The sequence below is a fragment of the Lepidochelys kempii genome, chromosome 25 (assembly GCF_965140265.1).
Source record: "Lepidochelys kempii isolate rLepKem1 chromosome 25, rLepKem1.hap2, whole genome shotgun sequence".
Classification (NCBI taxonomy): Eukaryota; Metazoa; Chordata; order Testudines; family Cheloniidae; genus Lepidochelys; species Lepidochelys kempii.
In genome coordinates, this window is record NC_133280.1 from 5,136,770 (window position 1) to 5,163,811 (window position 27,042).

Below are 27,042 nucleotides of genomic sequence, written 5' to 3' on the forward strand. Positions count from 1 at the left end.
TGATGCACGAGGACTTTGTCCCAAACAATCGCTGGGCGGCGAGAGGGGGTCGGGTGCGGTCTCCTGACCAAGGCCTGCGCTGAGCTGGGGGTGATTGCAGGGAGCCCAGCGGTGGTTTGCCTCTGGAGCGGGGGCCTGACACCGGCGGTGCCCCCAGTACCGGCATGGTTATGACGTCTCAAGCCATTTGCAAGACCTCTGGCGTCTAAGGCATCTGGACAGACCTGACCAGACACGGCTGGGCTACTCCGCTCAACTTGAGTGGGAGGCCTAGGGGCTGGGGGCAGGGGAACGAGAGCTGCCTAACATGGGTCTAGCCTCTGCCCCTACTTTCTCTTGATGCCACTGCAACGACGGGCCTTTCCTCGGCTTCTTGTGTCCCGCAGATGGGGAGCGGTGCCAGCTAGTGGAAGGCACCAAAGGGTCGCCATGCACGAAAGTCGCGGTACCCGGAGCCGAATCAGTGCTCCCCCTACGAGTACTGCTAGGGGAAAAACTTATGGCCCCGGTGCACGTGGCGAGTACGCACATCTACTGTGGAATACACATGAGCAATCACTCGAAGAAGAACTCGCTTTTTTATCTCGTGGCATTTTTCTCGAGTAAGAGAATTGTCCAGAGCGGAGGTGTTCTTCCACAGCTCCACCTGAGCTTTTGCCATGAAAGCCTGGTAGTCTACAACGCAAAGGGCTGTAACCTCCGTCCAAATGAACTTCAGTGCTGTAGCTCAGGAATCTGGGGTGCAGCACTACAGGTAAAAAGAAGCTTTCTACTGGACATGGCCCTCTTCCAACACCAATCTTCCATGGAGAGGGTGGAAGACACAGCCAGAAACGTTCCTCTGGGACAGTAGTCCCCACACTTCTTACCTCATGCCCCCCCTTACCCCTGTTTGTGCCTGCCCCCAGGCATGAGGGGGTGGGGGGGCAGGGCCAGGAACCAAGCCTCCTTGCCCCCATGGGGACTGGACTAGGCCCCAGCCCCCAGCTATGCCTCCCTCTGAACATTCCTCCATGCCCCACATTTTGGGGACCTCTGCTCTGAGAGGGTGTAATTATTTTTTTTTCTGCCTTTGAGACTGAGCAAATGTGCAAGGAGTTCCCCACACCTTTTCTTCAGCTAGTTCGAAACAGAGCCATTCTCTATTGGATGAGAATTCCCAGGACAGATAATTCTCACCGCCAGGGGAACTGCATCACCTTCTACTCTACTACTAAAAAGAAAAGGAGTATTTGTTGCACCTTAAAGACTAATCAATTTATTTGAGCATAAGCTTTCATGAGCTACACCTCGCTTCATCGGATGCATAAAGTGGAAAAAACCACTTTTCCACTTTATGCATCCGATGAAGCGAGGTGTAGCTCATGAAAGCTTATGCTCAAATAAATTGGTTAGTCTCTAAGGTGCCACAAGTTCTCCTTTTCTTTTTGCGAATACAGACTAACACGGCTGCTACTCTGAAACCTACTCTACTACTGTTGCACAGAAAGGTCAGAAAACTTAAGGGCTAGGAAAGTCCTGCTAGTTATTATTAGCCTCATAATAAGGAGCTACGGCCTATGAGTGAGAACCCTAAGAGATGGTATTTTCAGACAAATGGGATTTCACCTAGCTCTATGTTAATTTGAACTGTTTCCCTCTCTAATACAGGCTTTCAGTTTCTGAAACTGAAAGATCTGCCTTTGAAGGAGTTCTGGAGGGAGTCACACTTTTCTGATCCAATGAGAAAAGATCCAAATCCATCCTACCAGAGCTTATGTTACGCACACTAACATGCTAATGGGGCTCTTTATTCCCCTCTAGTAGCTAAATAACAACAAACAGTTTGTGTGTCTGCTACTATTTTTGAGCTAATGAACCTAGTCCTTTAGCTTAAGGAGTCAAAGCTTTTAGAATCAGAGGTCCCTTCAATAACTGAAGGTGACTCCTTCGGAGACACTGTTACATTTATACAAAAAGTCAAGAAAAGAAAGAAAGGAAGCAACTGCAGGTTTTTTAAATTTTGAAAAAAATCTTCCTCCAATGAAAATATTGTTCTGCAGAAATACAAAAAGGATAATTTGCGCACATGCACACCCCTCCCCACCAGAGGCAGCTGCTGCCTTGAAGATCTGCTATAAATCTACAGTATTGCAGTAAATATTGCTAGTGCCATGCAAACAGGGAAGCATTTTGAGTAATAATGAAGCTGGAGTTCAAAGTCATTGTTTTCGTCATGACTTAATATAGCATATACCACTTTCACACAGCATGATTATCAGGGAGCATGAAATTTAGTGAACTGATGGCTCTGCTCAAAGCTTCCTTGGGCCTGTTCTTTGGCGATTAAAAGTAACAGGTGCCTTCAGAAGAACAGAAATCTGCAGTGTTGTCCTCTACCAGGGTGACAAAGTATTTCTTTCCTCAAAAGATGCAAGAGGTAAAACTAACCTAGTCCAACACAATAGTCAGAGGTAATGTTCTTTTCTTTCGTTTCCTGTGAAATCAAGTTAATAATTTGACACACTAGTTTAAAGCAATCAAAGAAACCCATTGAACCATACTCATCTATCAGGCATAAGCTTAGCTTTGATAAAAAGGACATTAACTGTTTTACGCCCAAAAACCATTCCCAAAGCAAAGAACCAGTGACATTTCTTGTTAATACCTAATATCTTCATCCGTCACCATAAATGCTTTGCAGAGAGGCTGTGAGGTGTTTAGCCAAACTCCAGGGTTCTTCTCCACAGCTGCAGAGAGCTGTCCAGTGATGGGCATAGTGCTAGTGTGCAAGGCACTAGCTATAGCAGACAGAAGGGTTTCATCTGTGCAACCAGGTCCAACCCCTAAGGAGAGAAAAATTCTGTAATTTCCACCAATTTAACAGCAATAACTAAAAATAATACAGGCTGCTGCATTCTTTATTTTATAAGTTGCAGAGCTGTGTACTGATACTTTAAAAGTCAACACATTTGTTCTACGCATCCCACATTAAACAGATCCTGCTGACCCAATGGCATAGCAATTCCTTTATATTTTAAAATGGTACACTCATTTTCTTCTTTTTCCCAGGTGTCCTACACATCCCAGTCTAAGCCTGGAGGACTATCACTCCATTACAGCTATCCTCCCACAAGGATGGATGGCTGAAACTTCCTTTGGGACCTATCAAAAGAGCTCCTTAATTAACTTGAGTACAAGAGATGCTGTTGAGTGACATGTCACTTTCTCCTACTGTCCCTCAATGCCCCTCAGGGCTAAGTACACTGAATTTAAGCCTGACCCCAGTCATAACCAGTTGTTTCTGAAGTTGGGAGTTGTCCACAAAGTGCAAAACACCTGACAGCAAGTGGGTTAAGCCCACAGTACCTTCAAAACATAGCTAATACAACAGTGTTAGGCCTATAGTTAAAAGCATGATCTAATTACCTTGTAAACCCTTTGGAAGGTCCATTGTTTTCACCAGCTCTTCTGCAATGTCAAAGGCATTCAGTCCACTTAGTTTCTTCTCCCAGAAGAGCTAACAAAGAAAACATTTATTCATTTATGTAAAACATAGAAACACACTTGACAACACAGCAAAACACCTGCCTGCCATGGCACGCTATGGAGCGGAGAACTGGAGCAGATATGTCTGGCTCACTTCATCGGATGCATACCGTGGAAACTGCAGCAGACTTTATATATACACAGAGAATATGAAACAATACCTCCTCCCACCCCACTGTCCTGCTGGTAATAGCTTATCTAATGGTAATGGGCTATCACCAGCAGGAGAGTGAATTTGTGTGGGGGGGTGGAGGGTGAGAAAACCTGGATTTGTGCTGGAAATGGCCCACCTGATGATCACTTTAGATAAGCTATTACCAGCAGGACAGTGGGGTGGGAGGAGGTATTGTTTCATATTCTCTGTGTATATATAAAGTCTGCTGCAGTTTCCACGGTATGCATCCGATGAAGTGAGCTGTAGCTCACGAAAGCTCATGCTCAAATAAATTGGTTAGTCTCTAAGGTGCCACAAGTACTCCTTTTCTTTTTGCGAATACAGACTAACACGGCTGTTACTCTGAAACCTAATATTATAAAAGGAGCTCAGATGTATCTGCAAGGAGGGAACAGTTTGCATTATCATCAGTTAATCAACAAAACAGCTCCACGGTTGGAAGAACCTCCTCAATATTTCTGTATTGATTTACTGGCTTTAAAAAAAGTTGCCCCCTTGCCTCAATTCGAGTATTTCCAATCTTTTCTTCTGCACCACTAGGATAGTAACTAATACTAGCATCACCTCATTTAATTGCAAATGGTATGGGGCAGTATTTTTTGGTAAGTATTCCTTTGGCTTACTCATCAATCTGCTCTTTAGCAGATTCCAGGGAATTGTTCCCCAGCTTTGCTTCAGAGGTTACTCTTAAAGAAAGAGCATAGAGCAATTCAAGTCAAAGCCAGCGTAAAGATTAAATAAAATGACTGCAATAGTTTAATCAACAGATACATCAGCAAAAGTTAACTACTGCTTTGGAACGAAGCTTTTCAATTACAGAAGCCATCGCCCAATCTATCTGGTAAGAAGAGGCAATATTACAGCTGGGTCCACGTTCAAATCACAGTCCAGAGACATCTATCAGTGGATATCTACAGGACTATAGCAATTTGCCTGACAACCCTTGCTTTTTGCTGCAGAACAGCTATTTCATCTAGGCTTTAGGGAACTACAACATGGCATGTAGCCAGCCAAGGACCATACAAATCCACAAGTCTTCCGCCCACCTCATACCACAAGATGACCCAAAGTGTGACATAGTCTAAATTACTTCTCCTTGGCCTTTCACAATAATGCTCTCAGCTTCTAAGTAGCAGAGCAAATCACAGGAGGCAATTTCTAGTCCATAATTTTCAAATCAAAGGGTTATAAAGCCAGATACTTAAGAGGCCTGGGCATTATTTCCAAAATTAGAATGAAGACTTAACGTAGCCTGAACAAAGCTAGAATGGAGAAAATGCTGTGGGTAAAACATTAGGAAACTTTGATTTAGCAGTAGCAAGGATTGCTGGATATGCAGTAGAGCAGAGGGCTAGAGATGAATAAGGTAGAGAGTGAACAGAAAGATCCACAGTGATAATGCACTTGCACCAGCACTCTCATGTTTAGTTGGGTACGAGGCAGTAAATCGGACAAATGCAGGTAGTCTCAAAACCACCTGTGTGTGTCTTCTGGACAATGCTCTTATAAAAATGCAAAGAGAAATAAAGTGGATAAGAAACAGACCAGTGTAAAGTACTATTATAGTCAACAGCGTGGATATGGAATACACACCCATCATCTTATTTAAAAACACCCACTGAGGGCAGAATTCCTTTTAAATGCATCATAATTCTTACTTCAGGATGATACTTGTGAGGTTGAATAAAAAAGATTTTGAAATTCCTCAACTGTGCAGAAGGAAATTTGAAAAATAAATAATTTTGATTGATTACCCTTTTGAATGCCATATGGTGTAATATACCCACTTTTGCAGTTGTATGTAACGTGTACTGACAATTGGCAGTGTCTGAACTTGCTAATGACACTGAACACCTAGTTTCTAGAGAACTAAACAGATGGACTTTCTACAGCAAAGGACTCAATGAAGCTCTGCTGAGGGGACAGGCTGCCAATTCCAGGGAACAGGAACAAAATGAGACTGCCTGACAGAGACTGTTTCTAGCAAATAAGATTTATTTTACCAGTATCCACCTCTATAACTACATAATGCCCTCCCCTACACACACTTTTTTTGTAGTCTCGGCTAGATGAGATTAAGTTCCTTTGTATGTCTCCTCTAGTTTGCAAATACATTGTATCGTAAGTGAAACGATGACTTGGATTTGGCTGTTAATACTGGCATTCAGGTGATGACCAAGTATTCTAGGTGATGACTGAATTTCTAAACTTAGGGGAGTTAAATGGTCCTGAGACACCAAAATCACTAAGGGAGGCGCGCGGGGGAAGAAGGCAAAGGTGGCTGTAATTTCTGCCATGTGTAACAGACACCAGATAGTGGTTTTGTACTAGAAGAGTGTGAGCCTTCAGAATTTTGGCCCTATTTATACTATAAAATACATGACACAGGATCTAATTACAATACAGTTAATACAATAAGTACAATACAATATCCCTAAAACTGGATATGAACATTGTTCCAATATGTAGGGCAGACCACCAGACCACTTTAACCATGATGAAGCTAGAGATCTGACAAAGGCTCCAGCCCAGTTATAAAATACAGTTAAAATCATGTCTACACTATATAATGGAATGCTTTTAACAGGGCTAGGAAGTAACCAACTTGTAACAGATTCCATGACACTGAAGTCCCTGCCAGCATTTCAAATACAAAAAAAGTGCCAGTATACATTTACCCACTGTTATATAGGAGGGTTATATTCATGCTCCTCAATGATTAACACACATGAAGCTTTCTTAGCTCTGGGAAAGTAGCTGCCACACTGCAAACCTCACCTGGCGGGGCTGGTCCACAGCTTTCTGGGGATCACTCTTCACTTTGTTGCTGGGATGATTTGTGATCTTAGTGACAGGCTGCTTGAAGATTGAGGCTGTCTGTCTGACAGGGAGTGCAGTATTTAAGTCAGGTTTACCCTAAAGATTCAAAACAAAAAGAAAAAAACATTTTTTGCCAGAGCAAAGTCAAACTCAACACTCTTATTAATGAAAATATTTGTGAATCAGTTTTAATTAGACCAGATCTACCTACAAGTAGGTCTCATACCCAGATATCATGACTTCTGTCTCATACAACTCCCACATACAAGCATTAATTCAAAGGCTAAATCCATGTGTGATGTTCTCAAAACCAACAGTAATATACCAAAAACTCAAAGAGATGGAGAGGAGAAACCTTCCACTGTAACTTATTCTTACTTTGGCTTGGTTAGAACAGTCATAGCGCATCCTCTGCCTGTTCTTATTCATCTTACTCATCAGCATTTTGCCTGTGCGAAAGTCGAAAGTGCTCAAGTCCATGGAGCTCCCCAGGTAACGGGCCAGCTGAGGCTTGCTTCGGAACTTCTTCCCACTTGGGCTGAGAAAAATACAGAGGGAACAGAGAGAGAAATTAAACTTCCTGGGCTCTGGCTGATACCAATGTTAGTTTCACTACCAAAAAAAGGCGCTAGGTTATTATTCCCTTTGTGGCAGGAAAAGAGGATACTGGGCATCCAAGAATAACCCCCTCCTCACTCATTCACTCTATATGGATATCATAGAATATGTGGGTTGAAGGGACCTCAGGAGGTCATCTAGTCCAACCCCCTGCTCAAAGCAGGACCAATCCCCAACTAAATCATCCCAGCCAGGGCTTTGTCAACCTTGACCATAAAAATATCTAAGGAAGGAGATTCCACCACCTCCCTACGTAACGCATTCTAGAGTTTCACCACGCTCCTGGTGAAAAATTTTTTCCTAATATCCAACCTAAACCTCCCCCACTGCAACTTGAGACCATTACTCCTTGTTCTGTCATCAGCTACCACTGATAACAGTCTAGATCCATCCTCTTTGGAAGGAACCCGCTTTCAGGTAGTTGAAAGCAGCTATCAAATCCCCACTCATTCTTCTCTTCCGCAGACTAAACAATCCCAGTTCCCTCAGCCTCTCCTCATAAGTCATGGGTTCCAGTCCCCTAATCATTTTTGTTGCCCTCTGCTGGACTCTTTCCAATTTTTCCACATCCTTCTTGTAGTGTGGGGCCCAAAACTGGACACATGACTCCAGATGAGGCCTCACCGATGTCGAATAGAGGGGAACGATCACGTCCCTCGATCTGCTGGCAATGCCCCTACTTATACAGCTCAAAATGCCATTGGCCTTCTTGGCAACAAGGGCACACTGTTGACTCATACCCAGCTTCTCGTCCACTGTAACCCCTAGGTCCTTTTCTGCAGAACTCCTGCCGAGCCATTTGGTCCCTAGTCTGTAGCAGTGCATGGGATTCTTCCGTCCTAAGTGCAGGACTCTGCACTTTTCCTTATTGAACCTCATCAGATTTCTTTTGGCCCAATCCTCCAATTTGTCTAGGGCCCTCTGTAGCCTATCCCTACCCTCCAGCATATCTACCTCTCCTCCCAGTTTAGTGTCATCTGCAAACTTGCTGAGGGTGCAATCCAGACCATCCTCCAGATCATTTATGAAGATATTGAACAAAACCGGCCCCAGGACCGACCCTTGGGGCACGCCACTTGATACCGGCTGCCAACTAGACATGGAGCCATTGATCACTACCCGTTGAGCACAACAATCTAGCCAACTTTCTATCCACCTTATAGTCCATTCATCCAGCCCATACTTCTGTAACTTGCTGGCAAGAATACTGTGAGAGATGGTGTCAAAAGCTTTGCTAAAGTCAAGGAACAACACGTCCACCGCTTTCCCCTCATCCACAGAGCCAATTATCTCATCATAGAAGGCAATTAGATTAGTCAGGCATGACTTGTCCTTGGTGAATCCATGCTCACTGTTCCTGATCACTTTCCTCTCCTTTAAGTGCTTCAGAATTGATTCCTTGAGGACATGCTCCATGATTTTTCCAGGGACTGAGGTGAGGCTGACTGGCTTGTAGTTCCCAGGATCCTCCTTCTTCCCTTTTTTAAAGATGGGCACTACATTAGCCTTTTTCCAGTCATCCGGGACCTCTCCCGATCGCCATGAGTTTTCAAAGATAATGCAATCACTTCCGCCAACTCCTTTAGCACTCTCAGATGCAGCACATCCGGCCCCATGGACTTGTGCTCGTCCAGCTTTTCTAAATAGTCCCGAACCACTTCTTTCTCCACAGAGGGCTGGTCACCTCCTCCCCATGCTGTGCTGCCCAGTGCAGGAGTCTGGGAGCTGACCTTGTTTGTGAAGACAGAGGCAAAAAAAGCATTGAGTACATTAGCTTTTTCCACATCCTCTGTCACTAGGTTGCCTCCCTCATTCAGTAAGGGGCCCACACTTTCCTTGACTTTCTTCTTGTTGCTAACATACCTGAAGAAACCCTATGGCCTAGTAGGCTAATCTTCTCCCTCTTACAGTTACTGTGGAAGAGAGAGGGGAAGAACATGTTAACCTGTTCTACACATCAAGGGCCAAATTCAATTCAGGTTTATGGAAGGCACCCAGATTATACCAGGACCAAACTTGATCTTGAACATTCTGCTTCCAACTCATTACCCACTAGTTCATGCAAAAGTATGTCGATTTCCAAGCGTCAGTTCTCATGAGACTGTTATATTAGAACAGCAGCATGATCTTCACAGCACCTTTCTTTTTTCCCCCTCTTTGTGACACAGTTTTAATAATAAACTTCTGATTTCAGTTTGATTCTTAACTTTACAATGAGGTATTATGTAACAAGTTAGGAGGCAAGAAAATAAGTAGTTAATCTGTAAAGGGAAACAAAGTAAAAAAAAACCTTTCATTTTAATTAACAATAGAACAAATCAAAACTTTGAAAGACACTGCATTAAAGATGCACTTTTAAATGTCTGATTTTATGTGATGGACCACAGTCAAGCAAGTGTGCATCCATTGGCCCAATTGCTTTCTTGTTTTTTATATAAAACAAACTTATGGTTGTAATAAGTTACTAAATAATGGGCTGGATTCTCCTCAATTACAATGGTGAAAATCAGAAGTAAACCCACTGAAGTCAATAGAGCTATACCAATGCGAAATTGTGAGAAACAAGAAGTTTGCAAAAGAAAGTCATTTCCATGTAGCATTGTCCATTACAAAAATATATACAGCTCATCATTCAGTAGACTTCTCATTTATTCCCTAGCATCCTTATCAGTAGCAATCAAAACCTTAGTTTCCCCTTGTCATAAATATAAAGGGATGGGTAATCACCTTTAAATCCCTCCTGGCCAGAGGAAAAACCCTTTCACCTGTAAAGGGTTAAGAAGCTAGGATAAACTCGCTGGCACCTGACCAAAATGACCAATGAAGAGACAAGATACTTTCAAAGCTGGAGGGGGGGGAGAAACAAAGGCTCTCTCGGTTGTTTTTGCCGGGACCAGAGCAGGAATGCAGGTCAGAACTCCTGTAAAGGGCTAATAAGCAATCTAGTTAGATATGCATTAGATTCTGTTTTGTTTAAATGGCTAGTAAAATAAGTTGTGCTGAATGGAATGTATATTCCTGTTTTTGTGTCTTTTTGTAACTTAAGGTTTTGCCTAGAGGGATTCTCTATGTTTTGAATCTGATTACCCTTTAAGGTATTTACCATCCTGATTTTACAGAGGTGATTCTTTTACCTTTTCTTCAATTAAAAATTCTTCTTTTAAGAACTTGATTGCTTTTTCATTGTTCTTAAGATCCAAGGGTTTGGGTCTGTGTTCACCTATGCAAATTGGTGAGGATTTTTATGAAGCCTTCCCCAGGAAAGCGGGTGTAGGGTTTGGGAGGATTTTGGGGGGAAAGACGTTTCCAAGAGGGCTCTTTCCCTGTTATATATTTGTTAGACGCTTGGTGGTGGCAGCAATAAAGTCCAGGGGCAAAAGGTAAAATAGTTTGTATCTTGGGGAAGTTTTAACCTAAGCTGGTAAAAATAAGTTTAGGGGGTTTTTCATGTAGGTCCCCACATCTGTACCCTAGAGTTCAGAGTGGGGAAGGAACTTTGACAAGTTCTGACCTGTATTCCTGCTCTGGTCCCAGCAAAAGCAACACACAGACTGAGAGAACCTTTGTTCCCCCCCCTCCATCTTTGAAAATATCTTGTCTCCTCATTGGTCACTTTGGTCAGGTGCCAGCAAGGTTATCCCAGCTTCTTAACCCTTTACAGGCGAAAGGGTTTTTCCTCTGGCCAGGAGGGATTTAAAGGTGTTTACCCTTCCCTTTATATTTATGACACCCCTCTAGCCAGGTGGAGGACAATACCACATACGGAGTCACCAACTGCATACTATGGCTCATATATGGGAAATTTACATCTTCAGCCCATTTACATGCCTAGTAACATCCAAACCCCACATCGCTCAGACTCAGTGCAACAAAGCTAATATGCTAGCATGCACATTTAGTTTATAAAGGCCAGGTAACTTTTTCCATGCACATATTTCTATGAAATAAAAAGATCAGCAGTGCTAGAAACAAATCTCTCAGTCATAGTATCCAGGTATCAAGCTTACCTTCTCTCGCTAGCCTGGCAGTATACTCAATCCTGGATCTATTTGGACCAAACCTTCAGCGCTTGACGTTCACGTTCTTCTGTTATTTCTGGAATTATTCCACTTTCCCTAAAATCTAAGTTGGCATTTGCAGAACAGGTTTCAGTGGAGGTTATACAATTCCCTTTGTATCAGATGACACCCCAGCTTTCCTGGAGAATCTGAGGCACTTTTGTCCATTTGAAATTGAACCACTACAAGAAGAAGAATGGCCTTGAGTGCTAGACGCAGCGCACAAGACTTCAAGGCACTGATGAGCATACTTGACTTTCTCGTGTCCCATAGACTACGCACTGACAGTCAGTCCAGATGAAACACTCAGTTGACAGTTGATGAACATGACTAGCACCAATTTCTGCAGAATCCAGGGTTGAAAGCCATCCTGTCTGGGACTATTAGGAGCATCAAACTTTAGTCCCTTGACCTTTGTCAGGACCATTTCCACGAGAAAGACTGGTGAAAAGGCACAATCCATTGACTGAGAAACCATTCTGGTTAACACCCCTTTTCCTAGTGGTACGAAAACAGGTAGCTTCTTGTTCAGCAGCGTGTGAAGACAGCTACCTACCTCTGGTGTCCCGGAATGTATGAAGTTCTGGTCTGCTGCTCTCTCATTTATTCAGGAGGATCTGTAACAGACTTATTCAATCTATGATCATGTTCTCTTTCCCTACCAAGTAGAATATGAATATCTTGTGGAACAGGAACAGAACCTCACACTTCCGTATCTGTCATGACCCAGTGCCTCCTTATTTTTGTGGAACAAGCTGACTCAAGTTACCAAGACCATCTTTTGGAATCCCAGGTCTCTGAAAGTCCTGCACGTGTACATGACCATTCTCATCTTCAGAACACTCATTTGCATCTATTCTTCATGGAGACATCAAGCTTTGTAGGTGTGGAGTTCCTTTCCATAGACTTCCCTTCTCAAGATAGCAACCATGAACACATCTATCATATGGGCAAGAAGTTTGGAAGTCCACTTCTAATTGCATAATGCCACTATACCCAGAGATCATCCATTACCCAATATGATGCAAAACCTCCAATCTTTTTTCCAATACAACTAGCAAAATATTTTAAGCCAGGCATGCCAACAAATGGTAACTGAAAGCTATTATCTGTAATACAGCACGCAAAGAGTCATAGTCCCGAGAGGAAATCAATCAGTTGGACTAGTTGGCAATTGATGACAGTTTGACCCATATTAAAAAAAAAGTCTGTTAGGAGAGCATGGTAATTCTTAATCCCAAAGCTACCTACCTTAGATACTATGCTGATTTATACCTGGTGGATGCTACACAAACTAAGAGTCCAGTAATGGAGGTGGCAAAGACTCATAAATCCACTTGAGACACATACAGCAAGTTATCTGTTTTTCTAATTCTAGGAGAAACAGAAGATGGTCTAAATCACAAACCTTAAGGGTTTTTTTTTTTTTGAATCACTAACATTATTACTTTTTTTGTCTCAACTATAAACTATCAAAAAGGCTCAAACTGTTTTGCTAATTTGAGATTTTAACTAACAGAATTTGGGATCTCCAAGGTTTCTACTAAATGGCTGAGCATCTCTTGAAAATCTATATTTGTCAGGATCAAATGATGTAGGAATCCAGCAATGCAGGAGTAAAATAATCTCTAAGCAGAGTCATCTTCATATTGAAAAGACACCTTCTATTTACCAAAATCATCCTCTCAAGGGTCTTCTTTCAGGGCAACCAAAATGGAAAAAAACCCTTCTCAGTGGAGAAATTAACTCCCTTAAATGGTGCAAGGAAGAAGGAGCTGAAGAAATAAACTTCAGTCATGAGCAACAACAGATCAACTAGTCCAGAGGTGGGCAAACATCTGGCCCGTGGGACCCTCCTGCTCAGCCCTTGAGCTCCAGGCCAGATAGGCTAGCCCCCGGCCCCTCCCCTGCTGTTCCCCCTCCCCTGCAGCCTCAGCTATCCATGCTGCCAGCACTCTGGGTGGCGGGACTGCAAACTCCTGCCAGGCAGTGCGGCTGCAAGAGCCACCAGACTGCCCCAGTGTTCTAGAATGCGCAACGGTGCGGCTGGCTCCAGCGGGGCGATGCGGCTGCCTGTCCTGGTGCTCTGAGTGGCATGGTAAGGGGGCAGGGAGCGGAGGGGTTGGATAAGGGGCAGAAGGTCTCGGGGAGGGGGGGCAGTCAGGGGACAGAGAGCAGGAGGCGGTTGGATAGGCGTGGGGTCCTGGAAGTGAGCGGTCAGCGGACAAGGAGCTGGGGGGAGGGGGAGAGTTGGATGGGTCAGGAGTTCTGAACGGGGCAGTCAAGGGGTGGGAAGTGGGAGAGGGCGGAGGCCAGGCTGTTTGGGGAGGCACAGCCTTCCCTATCCGGCCCTCCATATAGTTTCAGAGCCCCGATGTGGCCCTCAGGCCAAAATGTTTGTCCACCCCTGAACAAGTCAAAGCCCACAGACTCTAGAAAAGGCAATGAGTAAAAAGAGATCCCACAGAGAACAAGATGGAATAAACAGATCTATCCCCTGAAAATCCTGGAAAGCTAGGGCTAGCATGAGTGAGAAAGCCAATATGACCAGTCTAGAAGTCTCACAAAAGACTTATGAAAACAAGAATAAAAGAGGCGTCCTTTGTCCCAGTCCAGATGGAACAAGGCTGACCCCAAAAACTCTTGGAACAGAGTCTTTGCTGTCATCAATGAAGTCAAAACAGATAACACTCAACCTGTGGAGAATCTCTGGCAGGGGAAGCAGAGTCATTCGCCCCATGAATCCAAAAGCTCTCAATTGTGAGATGCAAAGCGAGAAAACACTGAAGAAAGACCATGTCAGAATAGTGAACATCCCTTCTGGTGTCGAGCACAGGTAGAATCAAGGCACTTTAAGTGAAATATCCTCATGAAATCTAATATAAGCCACCCTGAATTCCTCTCTCTATGTCTCTTACAATCTTAAGGATCTGACTGATGAGATTGAAAATAAGCCAGTCTTTTTTTTCTCCTGCCTGCCAGTCTCCAAAATAAAGATGGAAGAGTCAGCAGCATAACCCCCTGCTTTTATCAGAGCTCTCAGCAATAGCGGCAAGTGTTCACAAGCCAAAGATATCACAAATCTTACAGAAGGCCCAGTTTAAAACAAAAGACTCAGATCCAGTGGTCTTGCTTGCAGTCACACTGACTTCTCTGGAAGGCTCTTGTTTTCTTGATCCCAACATGCTTGAAGAGTAAAGGCTGAGAATGTCTGAAAAAGTAATCTTCCCGTCTTACAAAGGGGTGTTCCATGACAGATTTTAGCACTGAAGGCCTTGTACTGTTTGAGATTAGACTTTGTGCCTGCACCAGCCAGAACAGACCTTGACAGTCTCTCATCTGAACTTTTAGCTGGGGCACTAATTGGCACCACCTGCGCTGGCAGTTCATTTGGTGTTATCCATCAGAAGCTACTGCTAGAGGGATGTGAGACATGAGAGGAACAAAAATACCAAAGTTAGCCAGAGAGCTGACTGCATGTATTATGGGGCTGGCTGAGACTCCAAAGAATCAAGTATGCGTCAGATGTATTGAACAATATCCTGTGCCAAGGACACAATCCCTAGCACCTGCTCTAACTCATTCTAAGTAGAAACCTGAAGAGTGAAGCAACTTCTACTCACAACTGAAAGTAGCCTACAAAAGCATCCTACTACGGTTCTGAAGATGCCTCTGACCAAATCCCCAGAGTGAAGATATTGGGCTTGGTCCAAAGTGCTAAAAAGGCATCTAAGTGCTGGAAAAAAACTATTTTATTCTAAGTATATGCCTTGAAAACAAAAAAGGGATACTGTACCTAGTGTCTTGCTTGAAGAGCACTGAAAGATCAGAGCCAACGCTGTAACAGTTAGAAGCTAGTGAGAAGCTCATTCACTAACCACAATCAGAAAGTAACTGGTGGAGGGTTCTGGGGCCTCAGAGATTGTTGTAGCTGGAGCATGCTCAGTAGGACACAGCCCTTGAGACAGCCTACAGGTACCTCAGAGGGTCAAAAAAACCTAAGCACTAGTGGAGTTTTCCACTTGACTTGCTCTGGAGGCATGAGACTCAGGAGTGGTAATTCTGTGTTTATGCCTTTTTGGGCTGCTTTGAAGACACACAAGTTTTTTTCTTTATAGATTCCATAGTTTTCCCCTCCCCGCTTTGCAGCTCACCAAAAATTTCAAGATTCGCCATGCATTAATGTTTTTGAAACTAAACGAATTGGAAGCATCCCAAACAAAGGGGCAACAATTATACACGTTTTGATATGAAGTTTTAGAAGTTTGGAAATATCTCTTCCTGAAAAAGTTACACTATCAGCAAGCAACTTGCTATATTACCGTGATAATTAATTTGTAGATGGGCTTCTTGGCACTTTACCAGCTACTAAAAAGAAAGGAATTGCAAAGGGACAAATGATTTTTTATGCTTGTCCATCAAAAGGTATATCACATTATCTGCTTTCATGGCTTGCCTCAGCACTAACAAAAACAGAAAAAGGGAAGCATTTCCCCAGAAACAGAAAGTCTCATTAGCTATTCACAGACTTTCTGGGTGCAGATTACAATGAATGCATCACAGCCTATTCAAGGGTCAGCAACTGCCAGGTGCCTGCTCTATATGTGCAGCTCATCCTTTGTTTCATTCTCATTACATTCTTAAGAAGAGAACTGACTGCAAGCTCAAACTCATTCCCATTCCCTTCCACCTCTCCTGTTAAGCAAGTTTCCTCCCCTCCTCCTTTCCCCTTTAAGCATATACAGTACCAAATAGAGATTCATAGAACTTGATTGAAATGCAAAGGACAGAGGGGGGAGGGAAAAAAAAAAAAAACAACCAGATCTTGCCTACTTTTAAGGAAATGGGAGACAGGAACCTGGGTACAAACTGTGACCACATGCAGCTGTCTAAAGCCTCAACCTCCCCCACCCCATCTGAGAAACAGAAAGCCACAAAAAAATTTTTTTTACACCGCATTTGTTACAATACATAAAATGCTTCTTTCCTCCTCTTGCACTTGCTGCATTACAACTTGTCATCCTCAGACTGTGCATTCAAGTTCTTTAGTAATACAATCAAAGTTGTTTTCTCTTGCAGCAGTTGTATGTCTGTGAACACAACGTTCTGAGCACTCAGCTCACCAGAACAGGTGTTGTATGCCCCCATGCCACCTCCCTAGCAGCAGGCATCACTCTTGCTAGCTGAAGTTGGCTGCTAAGTACTCCTCCATATCTCTGCCTTCCAGCACACCCCACCTCTGAAGGCATATTTCATTTGGACAACATGACCCTTAAACTGCAGTGGGTACTAGGTGACCCCAATTCTCCAGCTTCCCCTGTCCCTAACACCACATTCGACTACAGTAATAAATATCACCACCGGCTACAAAGACAACTGGGTACAACGGTTACGTATCCCCCACCTGCCTCTTCTACAATTCCTCACGTGCCTAATGCTCCCTCGGGTTTCCCCTCTCTAACTGCACACTACTCCTAGCTCAGTTCAGTACTCCTACTCAGCACACTACTCCTAGCTCAACTCCCGCACTAGGGGCATTTCTCTTCTGCTCAGTGCACTGGCGCCCCCTACATGGCCAAGCTCCTACAGTCGCATATCGTAAAACTGTTAACACACTCTTGCCAGCAGATCCATGCAGTGGTGTTCCCTGCTCCTTAGTAATAGGCCTCATTCTGACCAATGACTTCATGTAGCTTGAACCCCCTGCACTCAAACAACACATAGGGCACATTCACCCAGACTTTAACAAGTTACCATACACCCATTAGCCTACAGATAAATAAAAAAAGATGAGGGGCAGATCTGTAGCAGGGTAGTGAACTAAAGAAGCCAAGTCCACTTTTATAAGAACTCCTGTGATACCCATTTACAGCGGAATAACTGGAAAGCATGGTTCACGTGAGGCATTATACGAGCCTCACTTTGGGAGCGAAGGGCTACCAGCAGTTTTACCTAGAGAGGTATTTCTCAGAAGAATTTTACCAAAACTATATTCCCTCCCAGACTGGGTTGATTTTTTATGTATGTTGGTTGATGCACTGTGGGGGCAAGAAACTCACAAATAAATGAATGTTATGGGGTTGACTGATACAGAGTTGTTTGGGGAATGCCTTTCTAGACAAAACTCCTAAAAGGAAATGCTTCTGAGGAATCTCTCTCATGACAAAACTGATCACACTCTCTCTCTCTTCCTGGTCTCCAAAGTGAGACTTTTGGAATTTCAGGCAGTGCCTGAAACCATTTGCAGGTGAACATTCCCTGCCCTCAATATTATTCTGCTCCATTTAGGCCCAAAAAGAGCTCTTACAAAAGCAGACACAGCTGCTCTCTCAGTTCTTTTAGTTCTGAAGTCACTACTCTGTCACAAGCCACACCCTGGTGAGAAACCCAGCCCCCTCACAACCAGCTGCTGGGAAGTGGGAGATTGCTGCTAGAATTCCATCCATGAACCATGCTTAGGGGAGAGCCTAATCTCCAACCAGACTCTGACTAGTAATGTCAGACACCCAATTCCAGGCTGACCCTGGACAGTGGAATGCCTCCTCTCTCCCTATACAACCACATTCACTCTCCGCAAAAGGGAAACTTTTACATAAAGAGTTAATTTCTAACTTGTGATTACAGAGAAAACCTTCCAAACACAAAACTACTGTACAATCCTCTTATCCTGAAGAGCACTTCAGAGAAGTACTAACTGCCACCACCATTCAACTCAGATGAGTGTTAATTCTTAAGTCTAATGATGGCACAAAGGGCTTGTATTCCAATCATTTTGGTGCACAATATCTAACTTCCATGAACAAATTACTGGAATTATACGTATACAATATGTAACTGAACACACAAATGGTCAGCTAAACAAATGTCAAAAACGCAGAGGTGTTAAAAGTGACAAGTATTTTTTCCACACTGTGGGCTGGTCTACATTAGAAAATGAATATTGACCCAGCTACTCAATTTACAGTGGCAGTCAAAAAAGCTAACGGAATGTTAGAAACCATTAGGAAAGGGGTAGATATTAAGACAGAAAATTATCATAATGCCTCTATATAAATCCATGATATGCCCACATCTTGTATACTGCATGCAGATCTGGTCACCCCATCTCAGAAAAGACATACTGGAATTGGAAAAGGTACAGAGAAGGCAACAAAATTGATTAAGATTATGGAACAGCTTCCACATGAAAAGAAATTAAAAAGCCTGGGACTTTTCAGGCTGGAAAAGGGACGGCTAAGGGGGAATATGATAGAGGTCTATAAAATCTTGTGGAGAAAGTGAATATGGAAATGTTATTTACTCCTTCACAACACACAAGAACTAGGAGTCAACCAATGAAATTAACAGGCAGCAAGTTTAAAACAAACAAAAGAAAGTACTTCTTCACACACCGCAGGGTCAACCTGTGGAACTCTTTGCGAGGGGATGTTGTGAAGGCTAAAACTATAACAGGGTTCAAAAAAGAACTAGGGAAGTTCCTGCAGGAACTGACTATTAGCCAGGACCAATGACTATTAGCCAGGATAGGCAGTGATGCAACATCATGCTCTGAATGTCCCTAGCCTCTGTTTGCCACAAGCTGTGAGTGGATGACAGGGGATGGGTCATTTGATGACTGTCTGTTCTGTTCATTCCCTCTGAAGTACCAGGCATTGGCCACTGTTGGAAAACAGGATACTGGGCTGGATGGACCATTGGTCTAACCTAGTATGGCCATTTTTACGTTGCTCAAGCCCACGGCTGTGAAAAATCCACACCCCTGAGCAATAGAGTTAAGCGGACCTAAGCCCCCATGTATGCAGCACTAGGTCAAAGGAAGAATTCTTCAGACAAGCCCCAGGGCTCTCTCTCACTATAGGCACTACAGTGCTGCAGCTGTAGCACCATAATGTAGATACTTCCTACAATGGTGGAAGTGGTTTTTCCATCGCTGTAATTAATCCAACTCTCTGAGAGGCAGTAGCTAAGTCTACACCGGGAGTTAGGTCAGCAGTGTGATTTTTTCACAACCCTAAGAAACACAGCTAGGATGACCTAAATTTGAAGTACAGACCTGGTCTTAGTAATGCAGAATGCAACAGTAACTAAAAGTTTAGTTATTGCATAAAAGCTGTATTATACCTTCTATCTTTTGCAAATTGACATATCTGGAAAATTCACTGTAGACAAATGGAAGGTGCCCTTAATTTTGTAGGCCCAGCCCTCAGGCTCCTGAACTAGTAGGTATATCTCACACATTTTGAGCAGCGGACTCAAACTGCTAAAAAGAGGTCTTTTCTTTCTCCTGCAGAAACTATGAGCAACAATAGAAGGGCTTCAGAGAAGCAGCCATGTTCGTCTGTATTTGCAAAAAAAAAAAAAAAAAAAAAATGTACTTGTGGCACCTTAGAGACTAACAAATTTATTTGAGCATAAGCTTTTGTGAGCTACAGCTCACTTCACTGGTTGCATAGAAGGGCTGACATTTTCAATCTATATACTCAGGAAGATGACATTGCATTGATTTATACTCAGTCCAAGTCTGAAAGGTCTCTTCATAGCCATAACGGTTAGATTTTAGAACTGAAACCTATGATTTTGCAGAAGTTGATGGTGTACATCTCTTTACTCTTCAGGGCCAAAATCCCTATCTGCCAGCTCAGTGCAGTAGGGGAACTCATGCTGCACTCCTCTGCTCAACACCCTCCCTGTCCCCCACAGCTATTCTACTTCAACTGTAAGATACCATCATCACGGCAGGTTTGGCAGATCCTGGGTGCAGTGGTACTGCCCTTGTGAATTCCCTGTGGGCACTATGTCCCACCTACAGAAATGTAACACATACAACTACATTAATATACATGATTCTGGCAGAGTGGGCAGCTCATCCATACCACATGCTTCCCCCAACAGCACAGTCACTGATGGTAACAGATTTCATGCTAACAGAGCAGGTTGAGGCCTCCCCCCAGGACTCTACAGCACATTCATCTTTAGTAACAGACATCACAGAAGCAGGGCAAATCGTTCCTGACCACCCCCTGCCCCCGATCTCATAACAGGCTTGCCTACAGAAATAGGTATCAATGTGACAGGGCAGGTAGCCCCTCCCCGGACACAATGGCTCACCCTGCAACCACTCTACAGCATATTCACATATAGCAACTGATAACACTATCAGCATTGCCTTAAGGTCCCATATTCTTCCTGCAACATCCACCTCCATGGCAGAGTTACCTACGGAGACAGACATTAGTAGGTCAGCCTTTCTTCCCCCTACTCTCCCAACTCAGTGGGCTCTAACAGCACATGCATTTATAGCAAGCTATTACTCTGGACCCCATGGCCCCCTGCGGCACATTCACCTAAGGTAACAGACACCAGTGCAGAAGGAGGATACTGGGGGGCTGCTCACCCAGCCACACTGGTGTCTACTACTACAGAAGAATGTGCCATCTGCTACCTATAACAATGTGGTAGGGTGGGTGCCCAACCCCACCGCACGCTCACTTATAGTGACAGACATCACTGGGTAGGGCAGATGCTTCGCACCCCATGGTCCCCCCAGCCCCCCAATGGTACATTCACCTATAGTAATAAATATTAGTGGACCAGGAAGGACAGGCTCCCTGTACCCCTCAGGCCCAACAGCACCTATATAAGAGACATCTGACAGGGCAGGGGTTCCCCCCAGACCACCTACTGTACCTTCACTTATTGCAACAGACATCGGAGGCAGCTCCCGGCCCCCATAGCACAGTCACCTAGCGTAACGCATGGCTGCGGCAGGGCGGGCGGCCCCCGGCACCCCATGGCCCCCCCATGGCACATTCACCTATAGTAATAGACATCACTCTTGCCGGCTGAGAGCCCCGACTTTCTGGTCACTTCTTCCCTTTTCCATCCCTGCGGGAGGGCTGAGCACTCCCACCTCTTCCGCTCCATCTCCGCCGGGGCTCGGCCTGCGCTGGCTCCCTCCTCGCTCCGCCGCGATCACTGAGCAGCCGCCGCCGCCGGCTCCCAGGCTAGTTCCACCGGCTGTTCCCGGCCGCCGCGCACTCCTCCCGCCGCGGGCAGCGCCGGCTCTTCCCTGCTGCGGCTACTCACTCCTTCCCCCGCCGCGACGGCGCCGGCTGCTGGGTCCGCCCCCCGCCCGCGAGAGGTGACGGCTCTGGTGGCTGTTCCAGTCTCCCGCTCACCACAGCGTCGCCCCCTCCGCCACAGGCTGTTCTTCTGTGCTTACCTCCTCCCCCTACCAACCGAGACGCAGCTGTTCCGCTCTCTGTTCACCACCACCCCCAAGCGGCGCCGCGGCCCTTACTCCCCCCGCCACCTCTTGAACGCGGCTGTCGCTGTTCCTCTCTCTTTTCGCTCCCCCCTCCACCGGAGCCGCAACCCCTCACTGCTCCTGTCTCGCCTCAGCTGTTCCACTCTCCTTCCCTCCCCCCGAGAGACGCTGGGGCTACTACCCGCTGCCTGAGCGGCGCGCGCGGCGGCCGTTACTCCCCCTCCCGACAGCGCGGCGCGCGGTGGCCGTTGCTCCGCCCCCTCGGCGCCAAGCTGGGGAGGGGGAGACAGACCACCCTGTATCCCTCCGCCCAGAGAGACCGCGTGCAGCGCGCGCTGCTCAGCTATATAGTCCCCTCCTGAGAGGAGGGGGCGGGTGACCTGCGGGGGGGGGGAGAGGCCCAGCCCCACAGAGCAGTGACCCACACGTCACCCCCTACCCCTCACACAGCCCCCACCCAAAGCCCTCCACGGGGCCCCCAGCCTCGGCAGCGACCCCATCTCCCCCGGTGCCCCCCCTCCCTCAGTGACCCCCACCCCGTCATCCCCCAGCGCCAGTCTCCCCCGGGACCTCCGCCCCATACGGTCCCCCCATCCGCCCCCCACTGACCCCTGACCCCCCCCCGGTGCAGCACGGCCCCGCGCCCCCTTACCCCAGAGCCGGCCGCCCCTGGCCGCCTCTGTGTCCCGGCAGATCCGCCCTGGGCATCTTCCCTCCGCCCGCCCCTGGCCGGAGTGAGGGCGAGCCCAGCTCCCCGCGCGGCCAGGGGGCAGGGGCCCCCTTCCTCCCCGCCCGCTGGCGCCCCCTGCGGGCTCGGCCCCGCGCCGCGCCGCGCCCGGCTCGCTGCCCCCTGCGGGCCCGGCCCCCACGCGGCGCCCCGCGGGGGCCCCGAACAGGCGGCCCCGGGGGGGACTGGGCGGAGGCCCGCGGGGAGCCGGTGGCGGGCGGGTGTCTCTCCCGGGGACCCACCGCCTCTGCCCAGAGATGGGGCCCGGTCACCCCTGCCTGGAGACGGGGCGGGGGCATACCTTGCCCAGGGCCCTCTCTCCTCTGCCTGGAGAGCATCGCGCCCAGGGACCTGGCGCTTCTGCCTGGAGACGGCGGCGTGTCTCCTTGAGGAGCTTGTTGCCTTTGCTCGGCGCAGAGGCGAGTATTGTAGGCCATGCAGCCCCTACTTTGGCCACCCCTGAAGAACAGAGCCAGAGGAGGAGCAGGCCCGGTTTGGTTTGCACAGGGCTGGTCATTAGAGGCTATTTTCTAGGAACAGGGGTTTTTTGGTCCTTTTTGTCCCAGGGATCCGTACTGGGCCCAGTCCTATTTAACGTATTCATAAACAATCTGGAAAAAGGGGTAAACGGTGAGGTGGCAAAATGGGCAGATGATACAAGACTACTCAAGACAGATAAGTCCCAGGCAGACTGCAAAGAGCTACAAAAGGATCTCACAAAACTGGGTGACTGGCCAACAAAATGGCAGATTAAATTTAATGTTGATAAATGCAAAGTAGTGCACATTGGAAAACATAATCCCAGCTCTACATATACAAGGATGGGGTCTAAATTAGCTGTTACCACTCAAGAAAGAGATCTTGGAGTCATTGTGGACAGTTCTCTGAAGTCATCCACTCAATGTGCAGGGGCAGTCCAAAAAACGAATAGAACGTTGGGAATCATCAAGAAAGGGTAGATAATAAATCCATGGTACACCCACACCTTCAATACTGCGTGCAGATGTGGTCATCCCATCCCAAAAAAGATATATTGGAATTGGAAAAGGTTCAGAAAAGGGCAACAAAAATGATTAGGGGTATAGTATGGCTTTCGTATGAGGAGAGATGAATAAGACTGGGACTTTTCAGCTTGGGAAAGAGGCAACTAAGGGGGGATATGATAGAGGTCTATAAAATCATGAGTGGTATAGAGAAAGTAAATGAAGTGTTATTTACTCCTCATAATACAAGAACAAGGGGCCACCAAATGAAATTAATAGGTAGCAGGTTTAAAACAAACACAAGAAAGTATTTTTTCACGCAACGCACTGTCAACCTCTGGAACTCCTTGCCAGAGGGTGTTGTGAAGGCCAATATGATAACAGGGTTCAAAAGGGAGCTAGACAGATTCATGGAAGATAGGTCCATCAATGGCTATTAGCCAGGGTGGGCAGGAATGGTGTCCCTAGCCTCTGTTTGCCAGAATTGGGATTGGATGACAGGGCATGGATCTATGAAAACCTGTCTGTTTATTCCCTTTGGGGCACCTGCCATTGGCTAATGTCAGAGGACAGGATACTGGGCTTGATGGATCTTTGGTCTGACCCAGTATGGCCGTTCTTATGTTCTTATCTCTTTGTTGATGGTTGTAGGCTGCATGTGTGACAGTGAATCCCCCTTTCACCTGATAAATCAGTGGTCAGCTCCAAAAATAGTTTCAGTACTTGCCTGCATGGATCCTCACTGTTGGCATGTGCACACATTGGGTGCACCAGCTCAGAACTTTTTGAGTAGGCACATCTATTGGGCTGTTCAGATACTTTGCCTGGGTCCTGAGGCCTTCCCAGCCCCATGGTGGGTATATCCCCAACTAGAAAAGGAGTACTAGTGGCACCTTAGAGACTAACCAATTTATTTGAGCATAAGCTTTCATGGGCTACAGCTCACTTCAGCGGATGCTGTAGCTCACGAAAGCTTATGCTCAAATAAATTGGTTAGTCCCTAAGGTGCCACTGGTACTCCTTTTCTTTTTGCGAATACAGACTAACACAGCTGCTACTCTGAAATATATCCCCAACTGTCACTCAGATCCTTCTGACCACAGTCCTATTTAAACATTCATTACTTCCTCTACCTATCTCTGTAGAACAGCTGGTCTGGAGGCTTTTGGTAGTTTTACTCATATTACTTTAAAAAAAAAAAGATATGGCTCTCTTACTGGTTTCCACTTACCTTATATGGCAAGCAGCAGGAGATCAAGGAAGGATATGAGCAGCATATATTATGTGCAAGTCCAAAGGGCAGGAAAAATCCAGTATCCCAAGCATGTTGAGCTCAAGTTGTCCAGCCTAATGTGACAGGAGTTCAAAACTACTGTAGAGGCTAACAACTTATGTTCTGGGGGATAGTTGATTAATATATGTATTTGTTTCTTCTTGGTGGGAGAGATTATTATCTTTTAAGATCTATGACTACTCTGCCTCTGATTAATGCAGCATAGAGCTCTCTGTTTTTTCTAAAGGCATTCACTCTCTAGAGGGGCTTTTAAAAAAATAGTTTTGTATGTAGCACTGGTTTCTTTTTGTAGGTACTTATGAAATGTCTTGCTCTACAGTTATTTCCAGAAAGCCTGCATGAGTGGATTGGAAGATATGTGTAGTAATTAGAGCTGATCGAAAAATGCCAGTTCTTTTTACAGGAAATGTACAATAAAAATATCTTCAGGTCTTTGGTTAAAAAAATAAAACCAAACAAACAAACAAAAACTTGAAACTTTTACTGAAAAACATTCATTGACACAAAAAAACCCCCAGAACATTTTGACTAAAATAAGTATTTTCTGCAAAAATATTTGTTTTGGGTGAAAAGTCATTTTGTCCAAACACGTTTCCACAAAAATACTATTACCAGCTCTAGCAATAACTTTCCCATCATGATGAATAAAGAATGGTTACTTACCCTACAGTAACTGTGGTTCTTTGAGATGTGTTGTTCATACAGATTCCACTGTTGGTGTGAATACGCCCTATGTGCTCAAAAGCAGATTCTTTTTGGTTAGTTCACTGGGGCACTGAGGCCATATCTGCATCATAGATGCTCTTGTTCCCCTCTCTCAAGGGCATAAAGCGTAGAGCGGGCCCGACTGCCTCTCAGTTCTTTTGCCAATATAGAATCCCTTAGGAATAGGACTCCACATTAGTGGGGAAGGAGAGTGGGTCATGGAATCTGTGTTGGTAACACATGGAGAACCATAGTTACCGTAGGGTAAGTAACTCTTCTTTCTTCTCCATGTGACTATCCACACAGATTTCACTCTTGGTGTCTGTTTGCTTGGAGGTGGGAATGAAGAGTTCTACGTGAAGAGTGATTTCAGGATAGCCCTACTGAAATTTGACAGATGCAATCAATCTAGTGCAGTGGTTTTCAATCTGTCATCCAAAGGGGTCTGCACCTCCATTCGAAACTTTTTAGGGGTCCGCAAATGAAAAAGGTTGAAAACCACTGCCCTAGTGGAATGAATTCTGCTATGGCCAGGGGCTTTTCCTGGCTAACTTGTAGCAAATTCTTATGCAGTCTGATTCCCACTCAGATAAGATCTGAGTGGATATAAGTTGCTCTTTGACTCTGTCTGAAAAATACATCACATAGTCTAGGTGTGTCCCTGAATGGATTTGTTCTATCCAAATAAAAAGTCAACATTCTCACAGCAATTAGTGTATGAAGTTTCACTTCAGCAGGGGTAGAGAGCCTTAGGAAAGAAAACCAGGAGGTGAATGGACTGCTTTATGTGGAATTTTGAAACCACTTTGGGCAGGAAATTGGGATGAGGTCCACAGGGTTACTCTTAGCTTAGGGCATGGCTACACTAGAAATTTCAAAGCGCTGTTGCGGGAGTGCTCCCGCGGCAGCACTTTGAAATGCGAGTCACACGATCACAAGGACCTGATGTTTTCTGTCCGCTTTCCTGGATAGCAGATTGAGAAGGCATGTGCCAGATTTATTGGTGAGTTCCAACAGACCATAAATGGTCAACATGGCCAACCTTCTTTTCTTGGAGTTACAGAGTGGGGTATATCTAAGAGTTTATGTTGCTTCTCTGCTATAATCTCCACAGAAACGTCCAGGGTTCAGCCATCTGGTTTATCAAGTCTTGGAGGAGTTTGAATTCATCTGCCAATGCTGCTGAAAGTGGGTTGACCGCCTCATCAGGGGAAGAAGAGAATATTGGAGCCTAGATCTGATGCTCCTGCTCAGGAGAATGCCCCTTTTTCACTCTCCTCTTCTTGCCTCTGCAGCAGCTACAGATGGAGACAAGTTATCTGTGGAGGCTGAATTCGCCTCTTTGGTGAGAAAGACATGACTCTAGATACAGTGGAGGATGCTGGCTTTCTGAACATCCTCAGCGGGACCAGTATGGCCCGTCTATGGGTAATGCAATGGAGGGCACATCAGGAGATGCCAGGTGGGGGTGATCCTTATAAGGACCTGATCTCTTCCTAGCTCTCATCAATTCCTCCCTGACTCCTGCTGAGCTACCTAGGGGGTGATGAAGGACAGGTAGGGAATAATTCCTTGCTATGTTCAGGGGATGAGAAGGAATATATCTCCTCCAAGGAGGGACAGATGTGTCAGGAACACTCCACCTGTGCACCAGAAAGATTGGTATAGGGGTCACTTCCTTAGCCAGCCAGAGGCACTACAGTAGGGAGTTTTGTAAAGACTTACTTGAGCCTCTCTAGTAATGGCAACGCCGGTATCAGCCCCACCAACGTATCATTCAGCCCTGAGCAGTCCTTTGGTGCCAGAGAGGTTGGACTGACGTCTCAGGTAAAGAAGCAGTTGATACTGTGTGATGGGTACTGTCACT

General features: G+C 45.6%; 1 protein-coding gene across 6 annotated transcripts in view; it reads right to left on the reverse strand.

Moving 5' to 3' along the window:
* MBD3 (methyl-CpG binding domain protein 3) overlaps window positions 1–22,244 on the reverse strand; it is an 86,733-nt gene extending 64,489 nt beyond the window's left edge. For 2 of the 6 annotated variants that reach the window (XM_073324500.1, XM_073324499.1), the window contains exons 1-5: window positions 8,298–8,636; window positions 6,902–7,061; window positions 6,482–6,619; window positions 3,409–3,499; window positions 2,648–2,825 (exon numbers count right to left, since the gene is read on the reverse strand). In XM_073324500.1, coding sequence (XP_073180601.1) covers window positions 2,648–2,825; window positions 3,409–3,499; window positions 6,482–6,619; window positions 6,902–7,061; window positions 8,298–8,557 — 827 coding nt within the window. In that variant the 5' untranslated portion in view covers window positions 8,558–8,636. Of the gene's footprint in view, window positions 1–2,647; window positions 2,826–3,408; window positions 3,500–6,481; window positions 6,620–6,901; window positions 7,062–8,297; window positions 8,637–21,013; window positions 21,488–22,118 lie in introns of those variants that run through there. The other 4 variants (XM_073324503.1, XM_073324502.1, XM_073324504.1 and 1 more) reach the window with 4 other exon arrangements.
* Window positions 22,245–27,042: the final 4,798 nt, after the last annotated feature.